A 16028-nucleotide genomic window follows, 5' to 3' on the forward strand; every position below is an offset into this window, starting at 1 on the left:
TTCCAACTGTGCATTTCATTTTCTCCACTTTTTCACCAACACATTTGCTGTTCCTCATTCCTGTTTCTGTTCCAATTTACTTCTGTTTTTATTTGTTAGTTGTTATGGGCATGATATTTCTTTTCTATGAAATAATTTTAAATGTGCTGTATTTCATGCGCCAGCAAAATACTTTGCATATATTTTTTCAACAGTTCTGTTTCTGAATTGAAAGGAATGTGATCGCTGCTATTCATATTCACCTCTGGTGAAGTTATTGTGCCGTACTCCATTAACTGCACACAGTGAAGTGTCTTTTTGTCATGGCACTAGAGGGCACTACCGAGTCAAGCTTCCAGGTTATCCAACAGTCCTCGTAAAAATAATAGATCTAGACGACTTTAGATTCCGTAAATCAGGTCATTACAGGCTGTGATGAATCCACTGATTTGTGCCAAACTGTATTAGTAGTTTCACACAAATTAGTGGAGCTGTTTATTTCCATTGTGGTACCAATAAATGGATGGTTGACTTAAACCAATTTGAAAAAAACTGGAAATCTGTGGGAAGTAGCCTTTTCCATGTAATGGCAGGCCTTTCAGTTCCATAAATCAATAATAATTTGTTCATTTAGCACCGTGATTCCCAAGCTGTATTTTATGGGAGGGTTTGTGGTGGTTCGTAAGATGACTCGAGTGACTAAAATAACAGTACATGACATACACACTTCCAGTGCTAGTCACATGAGTAAGGTTGAAAACAGCACCTGCAAGCACTGCACTAGTTACGGAGCGCATGCAGTTGTGTAGAGGTAAGTTCAAAACATTTTAATTCCATATCTGAGCATATGTCAGCACATTTCAGCAAAGGAATTGGCGTCAGAAAGTTTCAGAACCCCTGGTTTAGCAAGTTTTGGTAATAATCTTTTTTCTCTTCCAAAAATACAATGTCTCAATAACCCATCCCATCTTACAATGGCCATCCCGAACTGCCTCCACCCATTCAATAAGCATAGCAAGAAAAATAGTTGAGAGTGATGAAAATTATTTTGTGGGACAGAGTGGGATAGACTGAAAAAGGTTAAATTTACTTAAGCAGTTCCAGGAGAGAAAAAAGGCAAATGTCCATCTTGTTGGCTCTTGTATGATCTGTAGAAAAGCATTCAAAAATTAAACGGGAAAGGTCTTGCTTTATACCCTGGTTTAAGATATTCCATGGTCTGTCCAGGTGTTCTTTATTATTTTTAAATAATAGCCTGTATTCTGAAACTTTGACATACAGTATGGTCAAAAGGCCATTATTGTTTAAACTTAGTTTATTTAGTTGACATAAGATTTGCCAAATTTATCCAAAATATACAAACTATGTGAGCTGGCTATGTCTGAAATATTGAAGGTCATCTGTGTAAAGGGAGACCCTTAGTTCCACACCTCCCCAAATAACACCTTGTGCTAGCTGATTACAGCATAGAGCCCAGGCAAGAGGTTCAATTACCAGTTCAAATCACAATGAGGATAAGGGACAACCCTGTATTTTTCCTCAGTTGAATGAAAGTAATGTGTATCGTTGCATATGTATCATTTATTAGTACAGTTGTAGTAGGGTATAAGTATAAATATAAAGGCTAAATCCACCAAAGTAAAAATCTCAAACTCAAATTTCCTTGTATAGTGTATAAAATAAATATTCCCACTCCGTCTCAGGGAGATTAGGTTTTTTTCAATAGCAACGTTATGAAGGCTTCATAAAACATGCAATGAAGTGGTTCCATCTGGACGGATTCAGAAAACACTGAAAATAGGTTTTTACAACAAAACAAAAAAAGTCAATTAAACCAGACAGAAACTAGCCTGGGCCTGGTGATTTCCCAGACTGTCCTATTTGTTCAACACTAACAGACTCTTCAAAAGCTGCCTGAGTAATATTCCATTGATTCATGCTTCTCAAATAATTCTGAATTTAGAATACTTTGTTTCAATTATTGATTAATGTAACCCTGGTCTGATGTGACTGACCCTGGACTGACTTTGTATGAAGCCCGGTGATCAGCTTTATCTTTGGAATGAGGTAGCAGTTTGCCAGTCTCCTTGCCGTGCTCATAGAACGAGCACCTCACCCTGATTAATTGGCTTTAATTGGCTTATGATGTGCAGTTAGGAACCTAAATTATGTCTTTAGCTTTGTGCCATCTTTATAAAGATCTAAGGAGGGAAAGCTGGTGTTTTGTTTTTCTAAGTGGAAAATCTGATCCATCAACTCTGGTTGCCACTTTCTTGAATGCTTATTCATACTGTATACGTAGTGTAAAAGATATTTGACGCATAGAATAAGCCTTCAACACCTCCCAGATAGCAGGCTACAGCTTGTGATATTATGTCTGTAATCTGAAATATAAATGTGAGCCAATCCTCATAATAACAAACGATATCACAGCGAAAACATTTCCAAAATCAACGGGGCATGATCTGAGATGATATTATGGTAACTGTATGAACATTCTACATAACACAATTTATTGTAAAAAATAAAATAAAAATAAATAAAATAAACAATTTGCCTGTGACAATGACAATATGTTTGCTTTTATCTGAGACAATATTTTTTTCCAAAGAAGTATTGCCATTCCTTTTTTTTAAACTGTTTTGATTTCTGTGATGTGAATACAACAGTCTTACATACAGTAGTGCCTTAATCCACCTCTGCAATATTTATGGAATCTTAAAAGACAAGGGCAAAATGCTTTTATAACTTGTTGGGTTACAGATGAACATCAACCCTCAAAAGTCTGGGAAGATACCGTTCTTTCTTCCCATGCTATACCGCTCAGAAATTACCTTGCAACTGATTGCCACTGCCACTATAGCTGCTCACAGGTTACAAACCTCTGGTGCATTAAATCTGATCGGTCACATGATATAGAATTCCACTCATACCTCTCGAAAAGAGCATGTAACCTATAATCTTATGTAATCTCCAACAAGGGGTCATTTTAGGTTAAGTGTATTTCGTGATCAAGAGTAACTAAAATTTAAGATTAACTTTAGATTTGGACAGCTGGCGTTTTATACGCACGTGCCCACATTAATGATCCGAGTAAATCCTAACAGCCAAAAGTTCTATCGCACTGCGACCCATGGCGGCCACAAATAAAACGTTGCAGACAGGAAAGGTAGGGATAAAAGTAATACACGTCTGGCTCCCCGAAGAGAGTCATTCAGCACACCTGATCGGTTTTCATTTTTCTTAGAGGGAAAAATCTCTGATCAGCTGCGGTTTTAGGCCTTTGTCTAGGAGGTCTCCTAATTACCTAAATATGGTACAGGATTCGTTCTCGACAATGAACACTAGATGTTGCCATAATAGGTCTACACATGCTTAGGCTACAACACTCGGTTTGACATTCATAGTTAATCAATTATAATATCTGATTGCACCCTGGTTGTTTAGCCTATTTGTAGGTTCCTTTCTTACATGTGCACATGTACATTATGATTATTATAAATTTTATTTTTAGCTTATTCGTAGCCCTAAACACAATTTCTGGGAAAACTATAGGCCCATTCTTGTGCCTGAAGGGGAATGGGCATATAGGCATATTGTACGTTACATTTCAGTTAGAGAAGAATTTTCATCCACAATTTCAATGTTTCCATATCTTTCTCAAATAGTAGCCTACAGCACATTTTACTCTCCAATCGTGAACTAAGGCTAGGCATATACGCTACATTTTTTTAAAGGTCCTAAACAAGGACGATTTGTCTAATGAAGCCTCCTAAAGGACGCGGTTACATGGCTGTTTACTTTTGTGTTCTTCTTTATGTGCTACCATTTCGGATTCACAGTGCTTCCCTTTCGTTTCTAGTAAGATTGGCAGTAAGGATAACAAATGACGCCATTTCCCTCTATGTTTTGGTGAGTCATGGTATATCCAATAGACTAATTTCTGTATTGTTTTCAATCTGATGCAGAGGGGAAAAGCCGAACGGGGAGTTTCTAGGTTGTTTGGGAGAAGAGGGAGGGAGGGAGGGAGGGAGGGGTGAGCAGATGCTTTACACTTTCAGCGAGGCAGGCGGAGGCTGGCGCAGCATGGACACCCGGGAGAGAGCGATAATGAGACAGTGACAGCGCAGGGAAAAGTCTGTTATGAAAACAGTAAAGCAGTTGGGGAAAATATACAAACAAAGCAAAACGTTCGTTTGTAACCAAACAGCAAGTTATGAAATATTGAAAATAGAACAACGTCGCCAGGATGATACAACGTCAGACCCAATGTGCGGTCTATTAGCTGGTGACGGAGGAAAGAAACCGGCTGATGTTTTCCTCGGAACTTCTTGTCTTTCTTCGGGATTAAATGTTTCATTTTATAAGTAGATGAAAGGTTTTTCTGTGCGATGTCTGTTACGAACCCCCAAGAAACTAGGAGGTTCACGCGGGGTTTAAGCAAGCCTGGAACGGCGGCGGAGCTGAGGCAAAGCGTCTCAGAGGTTGTCCGGACGTCCGTGCTTGTTGTAAGTAAACTATCGAATTTCATATCTATCTACATCTATTCTTGTTGAATTTCAACAATCTTCGCCCTGGCATTGCGTATCGGAGTCACTTGTGCATAGTCTAGTCTATGCTGGAAGGATATGGATGAAACAGTTAGTTGCGAAGAATCGTTTTTTAAAGTGTATATAAAGCGCAAGTTAGATCTATATCACAGTTTGTATGCTTCCCAAGCAATTTTTCGGCGTGACTATTCATTTTTCTCCAGTATGAAAAAGGTTGTAACATATACTTGAAGGGGAAACCCCAGTGCTATAACGTGAGATCAGGCCTATCGTGGTAACTGGCGCTTCTCAGCCCCTGTCAGGTCTTTGCTGAAAAATGTTTATTTTGTGATAAAAGTGACGCAACCCCAAATTCACAGGGTGACCAGTGCTTGTTTATTAAATTTATTACCTATTGATTGGATTTCTACCTCGGACATCGAACGTGCACATTCATCGTGTATTGTGAATGAGTTATTCAATTATGGCTAAATCCCAAATAATCCACTGCCATAATTGCACCTAGTTAACTTGCTTACAAGTTCCATGTGGGTTTTTTGAAGTCACTGCAAAAGATTTCGTCAGGCTGGGAAGAATTGTGCAATACAATTCTCTATTCTTATGCACAAGAGTTCTCAGCAACTTAATTGCCAGGAGAATTACTCTGTTCTAGTAATTTTGCACAGTCTGGCTGTGTAACCGGACACATTTCATCAAAATGCTGCTGTACTAGTCGTGAATTGTGCTTCATCACAAACCACAATAATGTGACAGTGCCTGTAAACTATTTTATGCTTGGTGAATGGGGAAACATGAAGGGCCGACTTCCCCACTGCTGGCACGAAGCAGACCTCTGCAGCACCCAGCGCTTGAATCTGTGGTCCTGAATATGAATTACTCAAAGCATGTCCTCAGTGAAGGCGCACACATTATTTCAGAGATATGTTTTATTCTAGAAAGGTGTTGATTTGACTAGAATGTGTCGTTGGGTTTTATAGTCAGTTGACAGCGTAGTTTGCTGACATCACAAGTACCATTTAGAACACTGTGGACAGGGTATATTTATATTTTTTGTACGTGTCACCTCTGTTGTATTTGAATTTGTTTCATTAAAAAAACTTTTTTTTAAACACTGTGGATGGAAATGCAAGGGCAAGTGGGGCAGGTGCTGTAATTCTTTACCTGCCTGTCAGGTCATCTGGGTGTTTATGGAAACCAGGGAATCGATGGATCTGAAGAAAGCTATCATTACCAGAGGAACACTTGTATGTTGAAGGTCACCCTGGCTAACACTGTGGAGGTCTGACAGAGATCGATAGAGAAGAGATTGAAGCTTAACATCCATTTTTTTATTTTCAGATATGCTCATGTTTGACAGGGGGATTTGCATTATAATTAGCCTTGCACTCAGCAAAACAGAAAAGTAAATGCATTCTGGGACAGGAAATACAAGATTTTCTCTGAAGCACAATGTTTATGGAAAGTTTATTGGAAGAGAATTAGTCTAAATGAGTGTAATTAATACTGTTATATTTAAATGCACACCCTTTGAAAATACAGCTGACTCAAAAAGGTGCTGCATTGCCATACCAGCTTGACTCATCATGAACACAAACCCTGTGAACTCTAAACAATGTTTCATAAATCTCACAAATGCTTTATGCCTTTGGAAGTGACACAGAGTGTGTCATGTAGAATGTCAAGGTATTCTGATTGTATTAGTGCTGTAGTGGTGACTAGTGTAAGTCATGTTGTTCAATGGTAGATCATTTATTATTTCTTTTTTGGACTGAGGTATTTTATGTTAATCAGTAACGGTGTTAATTGAAGTGTCAGTTTTTGCTGAGAAAGTATAAATCATGTTGCCCTGCTTTAATTAAAAGTTTCTGCAGGGCTGACAAAGTTCATAACTTCAGATGCTTAGATCGTCTTTTTTTGTTAAGTACCTGAATGCTGTAACAAATAACCAGCCTGAGCATTATACTGACACGGCATACAGCAATGGAATTTGAGTATGTCAAAGCATTCAGCGTCTTTGCGTTATGAATAGGAACAAACCTATGCTCAACCTTTGTGCACTAGGCCTGAATAAAATATTAGAATATCAATTTTTTAAAAGCTTGAAGTAAAAAGAGTTACCCTTTGTGTGTGTGTGTGTGTGTGTGTGTGTGTGTGTGTGTATGGGAGGGGGGTTGTTGGTCATGACTGATTGTTCTTACTTTCCTGGAGAAGTTGCTAGGTAACTGAACTGGACACCATCAAGGTCCTCTGTCAGGGAAACGGAATCCCGAGCTGAGACCCCAGACACACACGCCACCACACCTTTATTATTAATTGACTCTGCCATGTGGGGACAGTGGCTGACGATTCTAGGAAAGAAGAGAGAAGAGAATAGGAGGAGCGTAACAGGCTCACACAAGACGTGAAGACATGACTGATCGCCACAGGGGTTAGAAGATATTGTTTTAGCTGAAGTGACCCTAATTACACCACTGGGTCATCCTGTCAGCATGCATTCAGAAAAACGCACAAATTTTACAATGGTATTTATTACCTCCCGCAGTCTCATTTGCTTTTCGTAGCACACTTCCTTGCAAAATGATCCGCAATGTAATGTCAAAAGATTGTCCATTATGCTCAGTTATCACTAGCTGTTGTATTTAACAGGAATGTCAGGCGTGAGTTCCACAGTATTATGAGCGTAATGTGTACTGCTGAGCCACATCATTAATTTCACAATGAAACATAATTATCTGCCGGGAAAATAAATGTCTCATAAATAATCATGAAGTAGACTTAAGAGGCTATGCCTTGATATTATTCATTTTGCTGTATGAAACTCTGACCTGCCTTTACAGAATCCATACTTAATTAAAATGAATAACTATATTGCATTGAATGGTGAAGTAGAATATGAATATTCTGTCTTATGAGTAATTGAATGTTCAAGTATAAAATTATTCAACTCACACATCACTAGTTCTGACTGAGAATTAAAGAAAAAATAGGATGGAATACTTGCTATGTTGGAAAATTTTTCATCTAAATCACCACAGGGGGTCTAAAAGGTCCATCAAAATTAAGTGCCTTTGAATGTAAAGAATGAAAAGGCAAAGTGGAAAAAGTTATTTGATTAACTATCTGTTGAACTTTTTCAGCCAATAACTTTCAAAAGGAGAGGGAAAACATAGCCAAGACTAGGCCCACCCCTGGCATTGTGGGTGGCAATTATTAATCTTGATCCAAAATTTTTGTTTCTTCTGCCATTATGGCACTGAAGAACATTGACCAGGTTCTCTCATATTTTGCTATTCATTGAAAGCTCTGCCATTTCAGAAGCCGTGCTCAAACTGTTTTATCTCTTGGTGGTGCTTCTGTTCCCTTGTAGGCCGAATGGAGATTTTTGCTGTCAGGCAGGGTTGGGGCATCTATGAGCTTGCGCTGGACACTGCTCCTTTGTCCATTGTTGGAGCACAAGGCTGTGCAAGTGTGCAGTGTCCACAGCTGTGATGTTCCTCTGTTCCTCCATGTCCAGAGGCTGGCCTCTGTGAATGTCATTAGCCCTATAATGGCTGTCATCAGCTTTGAATCTTTCTTCCTGCCCACCTTCACACCAGAAAGGAGGTGTTTGCATTCTTTTTTCTGTTATTAGATTTGGAAAGGCCAGTGCCATACTTATAGGGTGATTCCAGAAAACGTCACGTTGGTAGTTCTTTTCTGTTTGCAGTTTGAAGAAAAGAATGAAGGGTATGCTTTTCTGATTGTTTTAATTTTAACAAGTTGTGGTTTTGAGAAATTTCCCTGTGATAAATGTTTATCACAGAAGGCTAGCTGGGGATGATGCGAAGTTAAGCGGTGGAGGGCATTCAGGGCTTGTTGTGTAATTGCAATCAATAACTCATGTAACATTGCAGCTAATGGCTATTACACAGCCAGCGGCTAAATCTCTGCTCTTGCTGCTATTCCTGCACATGTGCTCGAAGGGCGCCGTACATGAGGAACAGCACCAGTGCATGCGAATCTCTGTAGGTTGCTCTGTGCGATGAGAAAATAGTATTTGGAATTTTAACTTCTGTCTTTGGCCAACTCATAATTGGCATGATAGATTTAGCTGCGATGTGTTGACATATCTGAAAGCAGGGGTTTCAGCAGTTCACCTCATGAATAGAAATGTGTTGAATGTTATTGTCACATTGTTTAGGTCTGTACAACACTCTTGCTATCACGCTCAGCCAGCCAGCTAACCGGTCATATTCTGCGGTGTTTAGAAAATGGTCTCGTTTCAGTGGTAAAATAATTGATTAATCACATGCTGTCCTGTGGATATAGCATGTGCAGTAAATATATTTAACATACAAAACAGAAGACATTTTGTGGATAATGAATGTTTCGGAAAGTTCCATTAAGAGCATGGGTTAGAACTTAAAACATAAGAATACATAATGATGGGAACAGACTATTGAGCCAGTCTAGGCTTGCCATTTACCTACAAACAAGAGCATCCAGCAGTGCATCAAGCCTGGACTTGAATAACCTGAGAGTCTGTGCATCTGCAGTACCGAATCTGGCAAACTGGTCTAAAAATTGACAATTGTTCTGCTGACAGAACACAACCTAAAAAAACTGTAGTTCATTTTGTTAATCCCTTTTATACATTCAAAAACCTCAATCAAATCCCCCTTAGTCTCCTTTTGCTAAGCCTGAAGCAATGAAGTGTCTGAATTCTTTCCTTGTATCTTTTTCATTTCAGTCCAGGAACCAATGTTGTTACCAGAAACCAATTTAACCCTTCTGTGTACTTTTTCAGGAGTCTACATATTTTTCTCGTAGTGTTGGGCCTCAAACTGTGTACAATACTCAAATGTCTGAAAAATGGAATTGTATGACATCAATATTAACCACCTTTGATTTATACTTCATACTTTTAGCTGCGTACCCCAGCATGACATCATCCTTCAAACCTTTTTACTACCACAGCCCAATACCTGCATCCTTATAAGACTTTGTTCAACTAGACTTCCCAAATGGTTTTCGAAGTCAACACATTTTGTTCCACCAATAAGATATTTTTGTTTTGATTTCCAACATACAGAACTTTTCATTCTGCACTATTGTTGTAGTGTGGCTAATCTGGTAGTGAATAGCCATAATTCCCATAATGTTTATGTTCTGAGCTACTCTCATTCCAAACCTGAGGAAAATCACCTACTTGGTTGTTCCATGAGGGCCAACAACAAACTTTATCAGAATGATTATCCATTTGGCACTTGCCTTCTAAGATACAGTATCAGACTCTAGCCTACTTCACTAAGTGCTTCACAGAGTCCTGTACTTAGCCTATTAAATAAAGCACAGAAGACTTGTGTTGAACGGACATGTAAATGAAACAGTTTTAAGTTATTGCAACTGAATCCAAGGGATGTGATACTGGTAAAGTATAAATGTGGACTAGGTCCCAAATCCTCCATGGGGGGTCATTTAAAGGAATGGGTGATGGCGAAATGGGGCGGGCCGTAATTGTTTTGGCAGGCAAAGCAGCAGGACATTTCCTGTCCTGTATATCTTCCTTACCAAACAGACCTGCGGAATATCATCTCTCCACAGTCCCGCGTCTTGGGCTGTTTCCTTCCACAGTCATTAACTTACTGTCCCTGTGTTCTTACCATCAAAAATCCAGTCCTCCTTATAAGGACAGAGGCAGAGCGTGGTGTTACGGGGTCAAGTGAACCCAAAAACCCACCCCCCAATAGGACAAGCAGTCTATATATACCACATTCCCCATGACGATAAAACGCTAGTTATAAGGTACATGACATTCATTTTATAAGAGGATCCAGCTGCCCCCAGAGGGAAATTAGAAGTCATTCAGGCCAGTTGTGCTGCAGGGTCACTGGAATGGAAAGAGGTCTGTTCTGATTGGTGGTGCACTGCATCCTCCGCTGCTGTCAGCACTGGCTGTTTTCTGCAGTACCTGCTTTAGGTGCCTCCCTTTGGAGTGGTTGGTCAGTGCAGATGCTGTGTAGAAGGAGATACATTACATTTCCAGAAGTATGTGGACACCCCTTCTAATAAGTGTGGAATGTAGGCCTAAAGTTTGGTGGAAGAAGAATAATAGTCTGAGGATGTTCTTCATGGTTTGGGCTGGGCCCCTATGTTTCCATTGCAGGGAAATCTTAGTGCTACAGCATACAATGACGTTCTAGAGAATTGTGCACTTCCAACTTTGTGGCAGCAGTTTGGGGAAGGCCCTTTCCTGTTTCAGCATGACAATGCCCCTGTGCACAAAGCAAGGTCTATAAAGAAATGGTTTGCTGAGTTTGGTGTGGAAGAACTTGACTGGCCTGCTCAGAGCCCTGACCTCTACCTCTTTGGGATGGATTGGAATTTCGACTGCGAGCCAGGCCTTACGCCCAACATCAGTGACCAACCTCACTAATGCTCTTGTGGGTGAATGGCAGTGAATCCCTGCAACCATGTTCCAAAATCTTCTGGAATGCGTTCCCAGATGAGTGGGGCTGTTACAGCTGCAAAGGGGGGGTGTCTAACTCCATATTAATGCCCATGGTTTTGGAAGGAGATGTTCATGAAGCAGATATGGGTGTAATGTTAAGGTGTCCACATACTTTTGGAAGTGTAGTGTAGATTGTGTTTCACCTGGTGGTCAAGAATATGAATTTAATTCTTTAACAGACAGTAAGTGACCAGTGGCCAGTCGACTGTGTAGTTCTGCTTATGAGCGAGACTGCTACGTACCAGGCTACAGTTTTTACGACTCGACTCTTCTTAAAATGCAATAAGATGACTGTGAGAACATGTACGGGGCGAACATGCTTTGTCGCCAAGCGTTACTAAAATGGCTTTGTGTGCATGGGACATCCAACAAAGTGCTTTCCTGTTTTTCTCCTAAGAACATTTTTTTTAAAGTTACAAGTTTCTAAATGTGTACTTTTTTAGTGAATATCCTTGCATGCCACTCATTTAAGTAAATGCTTTTTTGCTGCTTTGATTCAATGGTAAGTTGGTATGACCAATTTTTTGGCCTATTTTAATAATGAGGGAAAAGAATGAGGCTGCGTTGCAAAAAAAAAAAAAAAAAAATAGCATTCGCAGGATATGGGTGGTATGTAGCCAGTATACAGTGGTGACGTTGTTGGGTGTCTGGAGGGACTCAGGAATGTACCCAGTTAACTCCCACTCCTTGTAGCTCCTGGTGCGGGTCTGAACGCTCAGTGTGTGCTCAGCTGTGTGTTGAGTGTCATCTGGGCCACGGCTTCTGCCGTTTGCCTGCTGCTGTGGGTGACGGGTGTCAGCGGTGCGGTCTGGAGATTAGTGGGCTGTGGAGAGCTGTCCTGGCACCAGGCTACTGGCCGCACGCTCGCAGTCATGTACTGTGTGTGCACCCTGCCGCACAGAGCCTGCCGCCTCTCGCTACATCTCTGCTGGTGCACGCGCACGCAAATGCCTGTGTTTGACTTCATAACGGCCGCTCAGATTAATCAGTGAGGACACACTGTATTACTCAGGGTGGCTGAACGCCTGTGGTTTTGCTCCTGTTCTCCCTGTCAATGTGTGACCAGGTTTTTAAAATTTATTTTCTGTCTATCTTTTTATAGCATTGCCTGGTTTCACTCAAATCCCACATACTCACTGATCACGGTCGATAAATAGCGCCAGTCATTATGGCCATTAAATTTTGTTTTACATCCCAAGAGCCTTTAATAGCCTTTACTAATTCATTTAACTAGCATGAACTGTCCAGCATGTCATAACTCACCTCTGATAAGGTCACAGAGACATTTTTTCACAAGTTTCCAGTTTCAGCCTTCACTCATTCCTCTCTGATCTGGCATACTTAATAGGATATTCTAATTTCCATACTTGCACACACTTGCCCTGGAAGTTGGTTCTTGGCCACATCCTGCCACAGCCAGTATTACGGCAATTTTTTCCATTAGTTCAGTCATCTTGCCTGCGGTACATTCATCAGGAATTAATTATCAATTTTTACTAATTGCTTGCCATGGTGTTCCTGGGCACACCTAGTCTCACCAAATGTTGCAAAACAGAACTTCCACGCAATTTTCCACATTATTTTCCAACCCAATTTTCTACAATTATTAGTCATTATGTCTAGATGTGCGTGACGCACTTATTATTGCTCGTTGTTGTAAGCCCCACCCAGTGTAGCTACCTGCTGCTATTTCAAACATTAATTTATTAAAGACCTTTCATTATTTTTTGTCAGGTCCTCTAAAATCACAGGGATTGCTTTGGAATTGGGGTTTTTTTTAGCCTCTAGCTCATCTTTTCATTAGTGTAAAACCCACTCCCTCAAGTAGAGTACTGGTTTCCAGAATATTCTCTGTTTGCGTTAGCAGCAGTCGTTTGGAGGGCCTGGAAGTGGTGTAGATGTCAGCCATGGGGGAGCGGTGACGACTGGCTGATTGATCCTCTGGCACCATTAAAAATTGATATGAATGTGCTGAAAGGAGTCTTGCCTTTTTAAAAGGCCTGCTCTCTCCTTTGTGCTGCGATTGGACACCAACAGGCAGAGTCCCCTGCTCTAAAACGCAGCACAAACCCTCTGTGACCTTTCTGATGGCCAGACCTATGACCATCATCCATGCTGTCCAATTGCCTTCTCTGTTATTTGTCAAAGCACGGTTCATAATTACAGCCTCGTACAAGGAGTACGCTTCCCGTCGCCTCCTCCTTGGACAGTGTCTTCATTTTGAAATTTGCGCAGGGCCGATGTGGAGGTGTAGATGTGAGGTTGTTTGCTCACGCTATGTGTCCACCATCAGGGCAACGCTTCATCCTTTCAGTGAGTCAGCAAATTTGTTTGAGGAATTTTATGACACTGAGGCATTTCACAGTAGATCACCAAGAAATCCATGTCCATCTCTAAATGTCTCTCATCCTGGTCAGCAGTGTAAAAGGGAGATTTTGTCCTTTTCTCTCAGTTATGAGTGCAGTGAATCGGAAACATTTTTATCACCGCAGATTGACACTGGTATATCCCCTGGTGCCTGCTTTACGGAGCCCGGTGCAGAAAGGAAGCTGTGAAGCATTTTTTTTGAAATATGAGGAATGAAGCACACCCATGAGTCAGCTGGTAAATAACACCCGTGTGCTACGCTGCTGAGCCAGGTGGGCACACTTCCCTGCGTTCACCCTTTTATTACCCGTCCTTTCTGCTCCTGCTGTCCGCAGGGTCGGAGGCCATCTTGGGAGAAATCCTCCTCACAGGCCTCTGTCGTCCTCATACTGCACGTGTGTAAAACTTGAATCAGGTCTGTCAGTTCACTGTATCTCAAGTGCGTCGTTGTTCTTTCTGCTTCTTTGGTCACAGCTGTGGCAGCCAGACCACTGGAGGTTAAAAAAACTAGGTATGAAGTGATGGATAGATAACGTATATTTGCATGTATATATAATCAACACAGCTAGCTAATTATAGTGTAAGACATTGTGAGGAAGTGAACACATGCAAGTGGACACATTCTAGAGAGGCAGCGCTACCAGCTAGTCAATAGGCAGCACTGTACGGTTAATGAGGCGGTGAAGTCTGCAGCACCGAATTGATCCATGATGGTTTGACCCCTTACAGATCCCTGCTGAGTGCGGTATTGTGCTGTGTGTTGCGCGCAGGCGTTATGTAATAGCCTGTGACCTGGCACCATTGCTGCGGGACCGACCCCCCCCCCCCCCCCGCTCCAGGCCGGCAGGTCGGTGTGAGATGTGCGTGCGCCGCTGGCTCTCCGGCACAATGGCCCATTGATCGCCCGGTGACTACGCCGGCCGTTTCGGCGCCGCGGACTGATTATTGGTTGGCACGTCATTTTGCGCGTTAAGAGGGAAATGATCGCGGAAACGATGTTCAAAGAAAGGAGACAGCTGTGTAGAGAGGGCTGGCCCACGTGTTTCTGAAAGATTGCACAAGTTAAGAGTCCCTTTTTAAATTACCCAGTTTTTTGTCTTGCAGTCATGTTAAAACTTAGCTGTTTTTTTTTTCTACATCTGAGGATGTGCCCCAAATGTGGGGTCACACGCAGTGATGATCCATCATGCACTTCCATTCACCAGGATCTCCATTGAAATGGCCAGGCTGTTGGACTTGCTCTGTGCTATGAGCCAATGGTCTCTGTGATTGAGGAGAGCCATGGAGTACCGTCGTGAACCCCCAGGGGACAGTGGGGCGGTGGCTGGGGCAGCTGGTTAGGACTGCCGGCAGGAAGCCCCCTGTGGAGCTACTGTCCTTGCCTTAATAAGACCACACCCCGGCATCACCCCAGAACACACAGGGGAACAACTGCAAATTCCCCAGGGGGGCTGTCGTCGGGGGAAGAGGGGCAAACGGAAATACACCCTATTGGATAAGCAGCTGTCACAAGCCCACAGTATGCGGCAGCTGGTAAGCTTTAGGAAGGGAAGACCATCTTTCATGATAATGTGACCAATCTCTTTGTGTACATATGCATGCATATTTCTCTTGATAAATTGGAAAAATCTGAGCAGTCCGATGTCATAATAGGTTCACAGGGTTCCTAACCTTTCTCTGAGAGGTGACCAGTTTCCTCTTCTTTTGTATGTTTTATATGCCCCCATGTTAAGAGCCCACTGCTGCATGTTTTTGTGTTTATGTTTTGGCCTTTTTTTGAAACTAAACAGGCTGCTCAAAATGAAGATATTGGGAAAAGTCCAGGCTCAGTGTGAGGGTCTGAAGACTGGGCTGGCATGGGCCAAAAGACAGTTTCCTAAAGCTGGGGTGCTTCTACTGTATTCCCCATTTTTGATTGGGGAAGCTGTTTTGGCTTTTGGTTTTGCTTTTTACACATACATCATAAGCACATACAGTTGGTAGATCTTTCTCTTTCAGTAGACTTAAATGGCTTACACCTTGAGGTGTAAAGGGTGGGTTGTATCAATAGCAACAGGCATTCTCCATTACATTTTGCCGTCCAAATATTTGTCACAGAACAAGTGGAGGGATGGGTTACAAAGTCATTGATAGACACTTTGATGTTGGGGCCATAATTTTTTTATCATGTTTCTCTGATAAACAGGTCTAGATAAAGTATAGATCTTATTTAGATTAATTCAGAGTTGAATAAATCACAAAAAAGAAAATAAATAGTTTTAGTTTCTTATCGAAAGATACTGTGTAGGCTTTTACAGTAAATTGGAGCTTTTTTTGTAATGCTGAAATAGTGTTCTTTGTGGACGTATCTGTTGTATTTTTTAACTTTCGTGAGGAGTAGGGTAGGTATTGTATTACCATGTTCACAGACCACAGCTGCAAAATGGATCCAGTTCTTAGTGACCGGCATGCACATAGGAACAAGAATGTATTAATCACTGGGCTTCCCTGCTCTACATCCTCTATAACGCTGTCCAAACAGGAAGTGCCCATGGCTTCCTGTCTCCAATCACCGGAACCAGGCAATAGGCCCTGGAACTCAGGCAAGCGTGTGCACTTCCTGAAACGGGACTGGTGATGGGTTAATCACTAACTCTATCCAT

General features: G+C 41.5%; 1 protein-coding gene across 4 annotated transcripts in view; it reads left to right on the forward strand.

Annotated features, from left to right (window-relative positions):
• The first annotated feature begins 3053 nt into the window (after nucleotides 1–3053).
• The window catches only part of LOC135251024 (dedicator of cytokinesis protein 9-like), a 105712-nt gene continuing 92737 nt past the window's right edge, over nucleotides 3054–16028 (forward strand). Inside the window, exon 1 of one of the 4 annotated variants that reach the window (XM_064327974.1) lies at nucleotides 3054–3148. In XM_064327974.1, the coding sequence (XP_064184044.1) occupies nucleotides 3113–3148 (36 nt within the window). In that variant the 5' untranslated portion in view covers nucleotides 3054–3112. Of the gene's footprint in view, nucleotides 3149–3630; nucleotides 3892–4014; nucleotides 4488–16028 lie in introns of those variants that run through there. The other 3 variants (XM_064327969.1, XM_064327977.1, XM_064327970.1) reach the window with 3 other exon arrangements.

The sequence above is a fragment of the Anguilla rostrata genome, chromosome 3 (assembly GCF_018555375.3).
Source record: "Anguilla rostrata isolate EN2019 chromosome 3, ASM1855537v3, whole genome shotgun sequence".
Classification (NCBI taxonomy): Eukaryota; Metazoa; Chordata; class Actinopteri; order Anguilliformes; family Anguillidae; genus Anguilla; species Anguilla rostrata.